Source organism: Macrobrachium rosenbergii, chromosome 42 (genome assembly GCF_040412425.1).
Source record: "Macrobrachium rosenbergii isolate ZJJX-2024 chromosome 42, ASM4041242v1, whole genome shotgun sequence".
Taxonomy (NCBI): domain Eukaryota; kingdom Metazoa; phylum Arthropoda; class Malacostraca; order Decapoda; family Palaemonidae; genus Macrobrachium; species Macrobrachium rosenbergii.
Window position 1 is genome coordinate 41698822 of NC_089782.1, and position 12500 is coordinate 41711321.

General features: G+C 36.5%; 1 protein-coding gene and 1 long non-coding RNA gene across 7 annotated transcripts in view; one reads left to right on the top strand and one right to left on the bottom strand.

Annotated features, from left to right (window-relative positions):
- LOC136828328 (metabotropic glutamate receptor 8-like) overlaps nucleotides 1-12500 on the top strand; it is an 811414-nt gene that overhangs the window by 555618 nt on the left and 243296 nt on the right. For all 5 annotated transcript variants that reach the window (XM_067086216.1, XM_067086217.1, XM_067086218.1 and 2 more), the window contains one exon: nucleotides 9994-10163. In XM_067086216.1, the coding sequence (XP_066942317.1) occupies nucleotides 9994-10163 (170 nt within the window). The remainder of the gene's footprint in view (nucleotides 1-9993; nucleotides 10164-12500) is intronic.
- The window catches only part of LOC136828329 (uncharacterized), a 342392-nt gene that overhangs the window by 148945 nt on the left and 180947 nt on the right, over nucleotides 1-12500 (bottom strand). The gene's annotated exons all lie outside the window — the stretch shown is intronic.

The following is a 12500-nucleotide window of genomic DNA, read 5'->3' on the forward strand; positions in this document are numbered from 1 at the left end:
TACTACTACTACTACTACTAATAATAATAATAATAATAATAATAATAACAATAATAATAATAATAATTATAATAATAATAATAATAATAATAATAATAATAATAATAATGTATATTTCATAGAAATACTATGGGCCAAATGCGGCCTGCTATGAGGACTTCCAAAAATTAACTCGGCTAAGGATTATAATATTAACAAAATACAATCCCCCTCAGTTAAAAGAAAGGACAAAAATGAAAGAAAATCCCTCTCCCCTGAAAAAACGTAATTATATAACATAATATATAATATAAAGAGAAAATCCCGGAATAAAATCCCTCCCAGTTGAAAGCCGGTCCGTAATGGAAACCAAACAATAGCGCCGAAGGTAACCCGCAAATCCCCCAGTGCTTATGCGGTTTTGTCTCAAGTCTGTGATGTCAGAAAACAAACCCCAAGTTTTAATATATATATATATATATATATATATATATATATAAATTTATATATATATAAATTTTATATATATATAACGTGTATTTTCAAAAGCCCTCCTCCTTTGATGGGCGAAATGAACCTCGATTTATTATATATATGATTTCATGGTGACTCGTTTTCAGTGTGAAAAATAGAGCATGCTTTTAAATACGAGAATTCATGACTTTTCTCTACAGTATTATATAGTATTTCCTATACATATATATATATATATATATATATATATATATATATATATATATATATATATATATATATATATATATATATATATATATATACATAAAAATATATACATATGTATTATTTACATACACATGTTTGTGTGTGTGTGTGTTATTTACAGAGATGTAACATATGAATACATGACAAAAAGCTACACATCCCCAGAGCCTTTGTAGGGTTCTAAACAATGCTTTAAATACAAGAAATTCCGATACAAAACAAACGTGCAAGAGAACTTGAACTTATATTCCCAAAACGCAGGGGAGACCGCAAGTTCAAGATCTGTAACTCAAATGAAACAAAGAATACACTTGACACTACAGGAGACAGGTTGTGGGGTACAATTATCATTTATATAATAAAACGCTGCCTTCCAATTATTTGGACAGTAGGAAACACAGCTACTGAGACACGAGAATATACGACATGCAATCTATAGGTGCAGTACATTAAAATACCATCAAAATATTAAATGAAAGGAGGAACACAGGCAAAACCAATTCGACGGTGCCACATGCAACAAACACACTGAAAAAAAAAACCTTCGAATGATACGGTACTCAAGAGTATTCAGTAACTTGCTCAAGAATTGAAACGGATGTAAAAACATTGACATAAAAAAATAAAGACGTAATGAAGAACCAGTTACGACGTGGGAAATGTGTTTTTCAACAAATTTATAAACTGTAACTGAGGCTGATCTTCCCTAGATGGTGACCCCCCCAAAGGAGTTTCTAGGGTCGTTATCTAGGAATAATATTTCCTGGGGGTCATTATCTATATGATATTTACAGTCTTTTGTTTATGTCTTTACGGTAGCCTAATCCCCAACGGGCTTGTACTAAACACGCCGCAAAGGTGGATACATACCGGGTCAAAACCCTTGGGGGTCACTATCCAGGAAAGGTCCCTGAGGTTCTACAAAAATAAAACGAGTATATAATGATTCATGAGTGAATTTGCTGACCTGTGAAAATGTAGTTTACCTTTATATACCATTTTCCGAGTAATATTAATTTCAAATGCAAAAAGCTTTCATCTCTTTGAAATATAATGAAGTGAAATTTATTTACAAGTTTTCAAGACTAACAGCACATCACATGGCAATGGAGGTGAGAGGATTATAAATACATTACATTTAACAATTAAAATCAATTTCCGGGGTTCATTTTAATGCGATTTACTTTTGAAGAATAAAGATTCAGTTATCGTTCACTCCTGAATACCAAAGTTCATTAACTTATTTCTGAAACCGTATTCAACCGGCAAAATATGTCTCACTTATCTCTTTTCCTTACTCATTCGATCAAAATTACAATCGAAGGTTTCCAGCTGATTTTAATCCGTATTCGGGCAGTTTGCTCGTAATCAATATTCAGAGAGCATGTTTTGAAAAGTACGAGTAACGAGGAGTGGCAAGAAAAAATGCGCCGGAGTTTCTTCGGCACAATCGAGTTTTCTGTACAGCGCATAATCAAGGCCACAGAAAATGGTTCTATCTTCCGGTGGTCTCGGTATAATGCTGTATGAGCCGCGGCCCATGAAACTTTAAACACGAGATAATAGTCAGTCTCTGGTTTTAAAAAAATCCTATATCGTTGCCAAAAGCACGATTATGGCTAACTTTAACCTTAAATAAAATAAAAACTACTCAGGCCAGAGGGCTGTAATTTGCTATGTTTGATGACTGGAGGGTGGATGATTAACATACCAATTTGCAGCCCTCTAGTCTCAGTCGCTTTTAAGAACTGTGGGCGGACAGAAAAAGTGCGGACAGAAAAAAGTTCGGACGGACAGACAAAGCCAGCACAATAGTTTTCTTTTACAGAAAACTAAAAACGAGTCAATTAAGACAAGTGTCATACCATAAATTCGCTGTCGGCAGTGTCCTTACTCCCATCATAAAGACTTTCATCTCAAAATATAATAAACATTCATGACACAACATTCGTTAACAGCAGTTGTGACAGTAGTTTTAACCCTCACCATCAGCTGGAGAAAGCGACAGCCGTCCTCCTATTCGCTTTAGCCTAGTCCTTAATCCCAAAGCCTCGTCTACGGCGTTGGTCTTCCGAAAGGAAAGTCCGGATCTCAAGATCTGTGACGAACGGACTCGTGTACTTTCTGAGTCGTGTACTTTCCGAGTCGTGTGGAAGGAGGCGCAGAACAGACTCATTCCCGACGAGATAATCGTCAGTATGGTTGAGCAAAACCCACCAGATTATCTTCTCTTCTAACATGCCAATACTTCCTGCGTGAAAGGAGAGGCGGAACGCACCGACTCCTGAATAGATAATCGTCAGTCTGACTGAGCAAAATCCACCAAATTATCTTCCCCTTTTCACTTAGGGAAGGGCAATAATAACGCTCTTTAACATGCTAATACTTCCTGAGCGAAAGGAGAGGCGGAACAGAATCATTCTCGACGAGATTATCGTCTGACTAGCAGAGCAAATTCACCAGATTGTCTTGCCATTTTCAGATTGGGGAAGGGTACTTGAACATGCCAATACTGTACTCCCTGAGTGAAAGGAGAAGCAGGACAGTTTTGTACTCTACAAGATGATAGTCAGTCTCTGGTTTTAAAAAATCCCAAATATTATCTTCACTTTTCACTTGCGCTAATGAACTTTGACAGACATATATTAAGTAAACGCACTGGTTAAATCAGTTCTTAAAGATAGTCATTGGTAGGTGCAGATAACTTCGCTTCACAACTTACGTAGCTTTGAGTCATTCACAGCAGATACTCTTCATACAATTTTGTACTCGACTGTACACGTCTAATCATAGTCTCTACGGGTTGATTGATTGATTTATGGTTACTAAAACTGGCGTCGCAAGTCTCTACAGGGATTCTAAACATTCGCCATAACCGCTGGTTGCATCGTAGGTCTGTGTAGTTGTGCCTTTAGACTGAGCAGATCAAGTCAGCCAGGGACCGTCTTCATTTCAGAGCAGTATTTATGCATTGTAACATAAAGCAACAGGGTGCTCTTGTCCTTCTTCTGAGAAGTAGGTTGGTGTGGCGGGGGGAGGGTGTAGACTACTTCAATTTTAAGTGAAATTGTGCTTGTATGTTTCTTCCATACCTTTTCCTTTACGAAACACTACATATAGTTTGTAGGTCTATACCTTACTCTGCTTTGAAACCTTACGTTAGAACTTTTCGTCCATTATCGTACTGTTTTGGTAATTAAAATTTAAAATGATATATAGCTGCAAAACTTCAAGAATAATCTTCAACAACCAAATATATCTTCACAAAACAATCGCGGTATGCGTCATACTACGGACGTCAAACCCACCTCCCAAAGTCATGTTCCGTTTTCGTTTCCCGTTTTTTATTCATCTAACTTCAACTCTACGTCACATAGCGTCCCCCTTAGCTTTGCTGCCATCATTGCGAAACCAACGTCCCCGAAACAATATCTGGCGAGGATTACGGGCAAAAGCAGTTGCTGCGCCAACTTACATAAACAAATCAAATGAGCTTGAGAGTACCAACACCAACACTGTCACTGACATCAAAGTCCTAGAGACAACTACCAATCGCCGATTAGCAGTGTACACTGTCTGTACTCCAGAGAGTTGTTCCGAAACAATATCGTTCCGAAGCAGAATTCCGAAACAGTCAATTTGAAGTACTGCTTTCCCGCTGACAACTGCTATTACCGCCCGGATTTCCAGATGCAGTGGTTGTGCCGAAACGGCCGTCCGGGGGATTAGTTCATACACGATCGTCTGGAATGATAATCGATGGAATATGATGGCCTTCAAGGTGTTAAATGCTACGTCCACGTTTCGACATCGTAGAGAACTACTCCGGCAGTTCGAACGAGTGGCTATAAACTGACAGTTGTGCTCGATCATTTATTTTCGACTAATTGTTCCGTCTGATATTAACGAGTTGAAATGAACGATCTTATCGGTTTGATGGTTATTGAGCATTTATTGCTTCGAACTTCGTCTTATAGGACCACATGAATTTCGAACCAAGGTCTATAGACCTTGTTTCGAACAGTAATCGTCGCGTATAACTTTTACTGAATACGCTTAGCTTCGGACACCGGCTAATCCGAACTCATGCATTTCGAACAATCAAATCATCGTCGGATAACTGTTTTCGAATACTTCATGCTTCGGGCATCGGCTAATTCGAACAAATGATTTTCGACCAATCATCGTCGAATGACTGTTTTTTAAAACTGCTTCGAACTACGGCTAATTCGAACAGGAGAATATCGAAGTCATCATCGAATAACTGTCATTGAATACTTTTTGCTTCGTACTTCGGCTGATTCGAACGCATGAACCTCGAACAATATTCATTCGCTGTGACATCTCGGTCAGTTCGAAAAAAAAATATCGAACACCGAACAGTTTTCGAACAATGGCCACGGCGAGACCGCGATGCCCCAAATTCCATAAAATTCGGTCGAGCGAACGGAACGGAGCGGACCAAATTTTCAGGATTTTCATTTGTGTTTCTGACAAGGTTATAATTACATATCAGAGTCCATTCCGCAAACAATATTCCGCGAACACGTATAACCACGTACTCAATATAACCGAAAGCTACAAAAATGCGGAGTGACTCGTTTGCCGGAAATGCAGTTTCGGGTGAATTTAGAGAAAAAAAAATAATGAAAATTATTTCATACGCGTTCCGTTAACTGATTATACGATTCGCTAACTTGGAATATATGTAATACAAATGTGCATGACTTTTCGTTGTGAATTTTTGGATTTTGTCGCGATGAAAAAAGAATAAAGCTATTGTTTAATTCTAAAAATTAAGATAAATTTTATGCTTCGAAATAAATTTTATGCTTTGAGAGAAATATAGGCAAAAAACATTTAACTTCGACACGGAAAACATTAATATAAAAAAGTTATACAATGAAGCACTTAACATTATATAGAAAAAATTAGTCAATAGTTCTGCTCATAACTAAGCGCAATTCAAAAGATGTAAATGAATTTTATGCTTTGCAAGAAATATGGACAATTATGTTTACCTTAGACACGAAATAAAAATAATATAACAAAATTAACCAGTTAAGCACTTAACATCATAAACGAAACAAGTACAAAAATCCTACTGATAATTAAGTGTAATTCTAAAAATTGAAATGAAGTTTACGTTTTGCAGCAAATATTGAAAATATTGTTTATCGTTGATAGGAAAAAATTAATTCTAACAAATCTAACCAAATTAAGCACTTAACATCATAAACAAAATAAGTCAATAATCCTACTCATGACGAAGTTTAATCCTAAAAATCGAAATGAGATTTACGTTTTGCAGAAAAAATGGAAAAGTGTTTACCTTTGACACGAAAAAAAAAATTGATACAATAACAAGATTAGCCAATTAAGACCTTAGCATCATACACACAAAAAAAAATCTAAAAATTGCATTATGAACTAAAAAAGTAATTTAACGTTTCCCTCAGTCGCGATAAAAATGAGCGAATAATAAAATCACAAAATAAAACCCTTTGAGGTACTTAAAGAAACCTTAATTGGAAAATCCCTAGCTTATTCTGCTCAATGACTGCGCAAATTAGCTTTTTAATTATTTAATCAGGACACAAAATTCGACTCCTTTGAAGGGGTAATTTGGCAGGAAATGCTCTAATGGAACCATCCTGTCGTGAGAGGCTGAAAAAGCAGGTCAGGACTCTTTGGCCTTTGACTGTATCGCTTTAAACATTACATTAATAATTAGTTCACTAATTATCTATTTATTCATTTATTTGTTGAATTAAATCACTCATATATTTTTCCTTGCTGCAGCTTTGGTTGTTATACTGAAAACGCATTTTTTTTTTATGTAATGCAGGACCCAATGAGTTGGGCAACCCAGGGTCCCTGCCTAGTCCAGGCCCGAAGAAATGATAATGAAGGGAATGGATAAAGGAGTGGGGTTTCACTCCAGAGGATGCGGATTATGGAGAAAGGAGGCATGAAGAGAAATCCAGTATTGTTGTTATTAATACATATATACATGCATACATACATCGACCCCCTTACACATAAACACATTATACAGTATATATATATATATATATATATATATATATATATATATATATATATATATATATATATGTGTGTGTGTGTGTGTGTGTGCTAGAGACTGTGTTTACCCAAGACGAGATGCGTCGCGAGCAGCACAACTGGCACGTTCCTTATGCATACTGCGCTAAATGCATCAAGATGCATGCATGCAAATCAGGGTAAACACTCCCCGTCAACACTCCACAGCCAGTGGTAAGCTACATCCTACTTCTGGTTTATGGGATAATAAAGTTCTTACGCGTGTCCGTGTTACTCCGCACAAAATTGCTCTTGCATTCTCATAACCTTCATATCCGTATGGTCTGTGGAAAGAGGTTTATTAGGAAAATATGGAGCCGCGCATATCTATGCAAATATGAAGCTACGATGACACCGTCACTCTCTCCGTCTGCATTCTCACTTTAAGTTGGGATGGGTCCAAAAGATTCGTCTTCATCACGAGTAGTTTTCGGGAGTATTGAGGTTTAGCAACTTCCTATTGTCATGAATAACTCTGTGTCTATACTTGGGCTAGTGGTATGCATAACTAAGCGTATGAAGGACATTTACAATTCATACAAAATTATGGGCGAATGCAAAAATAGAAGACTCAGGAATGTCTAGATATAATTAGCATATTGAGATTGCGTTTCTTTGTTTTCTGTCGCTTGCAGTTTGAGGTACAATTTTTTGAAACCATAATTCTCGGATCTGCTGCGGTTTTATATATATATTGCAACAATTAAATTCCTGTGGATTACAAAGTCCTGAAGCTGGGTTGAAACGATGTTTGTGATGCCACTGACTTAATGACAGCACAATGCTGAAAGTTGCTCGTTGACTCTGCTATATATTCCAAAAGATAATGAAATGTCAGTCAAACATCCTTTCTGGAATACATGGCAGATTTCTCTTCGGACAGTAGATGGTTAATTTATCTCTCCCTGAAATTGTTAAGAGAATATACCGACAATACTTCAACGATTACTTCTTTTGTTTGAGGGCATTAGGGTTATTCCCTTATGAAGGTCAGACGGTGCGGGGAGGTGGGGATGGCAGTACAATGATCTGAAGCAAAGTAAATCTGCATAGATTACTCTTACATTCTGTGTATATGCATGTGTATGTTCATTTATTTAATGAGGTTTGCTCAGCCCTATATATATACATATAGGCTACATATATATATATATATATATATATATATATATATATATATATATATATATATATATATATATATATATATATGTATATGTGTGTGTGTGTGTGTGTGTATATATATGTATATGTATGTATGTATTAAGCATTTATTTATCCATGTGTATATATTATATATATATGGTATGTGCGTGTTTGTCTATTATGAGATATATTAAAAGTGCCCAATATGTGTACCATATTCGTATAATTACGTAATGATCATTTAAGTGGTCAATGTCTGCGTGCACCAGTAAGTACTTAAGTAATTAATAACGCGAGAGGAAAGCTGCTTCAGATCGGGGAAATAATCACTGAAAAATCGGAAATAAAGACAACGAGAGAACTTTAATTTCCTTTGATAATCCCGTTCTCGGAAGACTCAGAGAAAAATAATTATTTCCTTTGACCGGGTGTCAGTCGGATTAATTGTTAGCATTACCTGAAACTGTAATGTTTAAACATTGTTAAAACGTGTTTTGAAATTTAGTCATGTCATTTCAATCAACACGAAAACTGGGCGAGAAATTCTAACATTCCGACTGGGAAATTTATTTCCGAAAGGCTGTTAGACATTTCACGCGTGGGTGTGTTAATCATTCGTCTGTCGTTCCGTCTGCATCTCTGACAGTCTGTCTGAGGATTGTGTTAACGTCAGGTAAATAAAGAAAAATGTACTACGCTTTTTTTGCTAAACTCTGAAATGCGTTAAAACGTGTTGTGTGGTAATGACTACTCGTGGCAACTTGGGTATCAGATCTGTGGCATATCAGCTGGCTGGGAAATTCCATTAGATAATTTATTTAATATTTTACTGTTTTCAGGACGAATAAAAAAATTCAGTGCGCTGCAACGACATATTCATTTCAATCGGATTGATTTCAGTGATTGAATTTTCTGGCACCTTCAGTTTTCCCCTTATTTTGTTACTTTCCCTCCTTACAGAAGAATCATTACGGGTCTTTGATTTCCCGTCTCATCGTCCATACAATGAAAGAAATTATATTAACTAAACATCAATCAAAATCTGTAACAATAAGGATGCACAAAAACTTTCAAATACGGCACTTCATTGTCTCATAATTAACTTTCTCTTGCATCATTAGAGCCAATAATTGTCAGTTTTCTTAAAGAGTCACAAAATCCACTCACGAAGACCCTTCAGAAATCAACAAAACCAATAAGAGACATAAAATGGCAGCAGCAACTGTTAAACAAAGACTGACCGTCGACATCCATTCCGTAATCACAACGCCAGCAAAACCAGACCTTGACTAACAAACTCAAACAGCAAGATGCAAAAAAAAAATAAATAAATAAAAAACCAGCTGGTAGTTATCGAAGTGTTTTTACTCGCGTCCTGACAAGACGAAGGGTCAAATGGCTTGAATAATTGAATGCAAATAGAGCGCTCTCCCACCTAAAAGTCTTGTTGACTTTGACTTATCGCCAGCCGCAGTTTTTCGTGACATTGAAAACTCACTCGTCCTTGGCAGGAAATCCAGAATGCTTTCAAAGCTTCCAGTAATAATGGTGCCACTGGAATCGTTAAAAGTCAGTGGTTACCATGAGAGAGAGTGGGGGAAGTACAGGAAATATATGGATGGTTGTCATTATATTTTAATTTCTCGAAGAACGATGACTGTCTTGGTAATTACAGTGGTTGTTAGTAAGAGGTGCAGTAATTCTTAGCTGTGAGCTTAATCGCTTTCTTTAAATACTAGGATAAGTTGAGAGAGAGAGAGAGAGAGAGAGAGAGAGAGAGAGAGAGAGAGAGAGAGAGAGAGAGAGAGATATGAGATTATTTTATCATTATATTATCAGATGACGCTCCGTCACGCTAGCACAGGTTATCGCCCAGAAAGTGCAATGAAAAGTCTTAGACTGTTCAGTCATCAGAATGATTATTACCATGCCTCCCATAATGCAACATAATACCTTGTTATACCATTTTTCTTTCCAGGAATAAATTTTCTCTGTTGTCACAAGACCGAAAAATCAACTTTTCCTTCTGTTCCCTTGCAGGGTATTGCCTCGTTCACCAAGTTAGCCCAGCAGTTCGGAATATGCATAGCTGTCGTGGAGCGAATCCAGAGAATTACGAAACCCGAAGACTTCGATCTCATCATCGACAGGCTCTCCACCAAACCCCAGGCGAGAGTCGTGATTATGTTCGTCGACGAAGACAACACAAGGTTAGTTACCCCTCACCTATCGTCGTTTTCCATGATACTCGGTTCTTTTTCTCGAGGTCATATACTCGGTTTTTTTTTTATTCTTTTTTCAGTGTTATGCCTCTGGGTTTATTTAAGTATTCGTGTGTCATTTCGAAAATTTATTGATGAATTTCAAGGGAATTTTGTGGAGGGCTGGGAAATGGGCGAAAGAATCGCGTTCTGGACGAAGGTCAATTATGTTTTATTTATTAATTAATTAATTTTATTTCTCTTAATATGTCTTCCCCAAATACTTTCAGAGTTCCCAAGTTATTCAAAAAGTACTTAATTTTGAGAAACTAAAACCTAACTCATACGGTCATTGATTCATCTTTATTTCATATCATAAATTTGAATGCGCGATTACTGGGAAATCACACAAGAACGAAAAAGGAAAATACAGATCAAATTAATAAAATGATATATGATGTTAGGAGATAAAAATTATAAACAGATTCGCTTGTAATTATAGTGTTATATAAGTTTTTTCCCTTTCAAACAAAGAGAGAATAATACTTACAAAATAATTAGTGTTTCATTTCATTCCAACAAAACACACCACAGCAAAACGATATGAGAAACAGAAACACCTGCAAACTGAATTACAAAAACCATTAATAACGAGACAAAATACAAGAGCACAACTAATAGAATTACCCAGACTCATACGACGGAGTAAATAACACACGAATTCGAACCGATACAACAATGTCAAAAAAATGCCACTTTCTTTTTTCCTTTCTCTCGAGGGGAAAGTGACAGGGAAAATAAGGTCCGAGGAAAAATGACGGCGACGAGGGGAAAACTCTCCAATTATACCATATAACAGGAGAAGGGGACACAGCGATAATAAAAGGCGGCGAAAGGGGAGGACGAGTTGGGCAAGGGGTTACCGATGTTAGGGAGAGGAAGAAATTGTGAGAGAGAGAGAGAGAGAGAGAGAGAGAGAGAGAGAGAGAGAGAGAGAGAGAGAGAGAAAATGATAACGTATAATTTATCTAAAAGAGATAACAGATGTTAGAGAGAGAGAGAGAGAGAGAGAGAGAGAGAGAGAGAGAGAGAGAGAGAGAGAGAGAGAGAGAGAAATGATAACGTTTAATTTATCTAAAAGAGATAACAGATGTTAGAGAGAACTGAGAGAGAGAGAGAGAGAGAGAGAGAGAGAGAGAGAGAGAGAGAGAGAGAGAGAGAGAGAGAGAGCAAAATTATAACGTGCAACTTATCTAACAGAGATTACAGATATTAGGGAGAGGAAGAAACTGAGAGAGAGAGAGAGAGAGAGAGAGAGAGAGAGAGAGAGAGAGAGAGAGAGAGAGAGAGAGAAAGGAGTAAACTTGTCTCAAAGAGATTACAGATATTAGGAAGAGGAAGAAATTGAGAGAGAGAAACAGACAGACAGAGAGAGAGAGAGAGAGAGAGCAAAATTATAACGCATACTTATCTAATAGTGATTACAGATATCAGGGAGAGGAAGGAATTAAGAGAGAGGGGGAGAGAGAGAGAGAGCGAGAGAGATTAGGAAAGGGGTAAAATGATAAGGTATAACTTATCTAATAGGGATCACAGACGTTACGGAGAGAGGGAGAGAGAGATCGAAATGATAAAGTATAATTTATCAATAAAAGAGAGAGAGAGAGAGAGAGAGAGAGAGAGAGAGAGAGAGAGAGAGAGAGAGAGAGAGAGAGAGAGACAGACAGACAGACAGACAGACAGACAGACAAACAGACAGACAGACAGACAGACAGACAGACAGACAGACAGACAGAGATCATAGAAAAGCAGAATTTCAATTTATTCTTACCAAAACAATGAAAAAAATCAATGGGCCGAGACAGAAAGAAAAATTCCACCGACAGGTGTCACCCACAGAGAGGAGAAAGCCGCTGTAATATTAAGGTATTACTTATTTGTATAGTCTTTTTTACTCTTAAATATATTTTTGTATACATTGTATTGGAGTATCAAAAAGAAAAATAACATATCTTAATGTATTCTTAAATACTATGTTATCGCGTTCAATATACAAAATGACATCTTAGCAAAAGTATCTTGTACGATGTTGCTGACTAACAGAATAATAAAATCAATCATTTCACATAGAAATGATTGAATATCCATTTACATTCATATATATATATATATATATATTATATATATGCGAGTTGAGATGAAAAGCTGTACTGTGGCTTAACACTAAACAAAAGTTGTCAGATTGATAAAACACACAAATACACTACTCTACAATAGCCTGTTGCATTCAAGAATGAAAATTTAGGAATACAGATATGCTTTTCTTTCGTTATTGCAGAGAGAGAG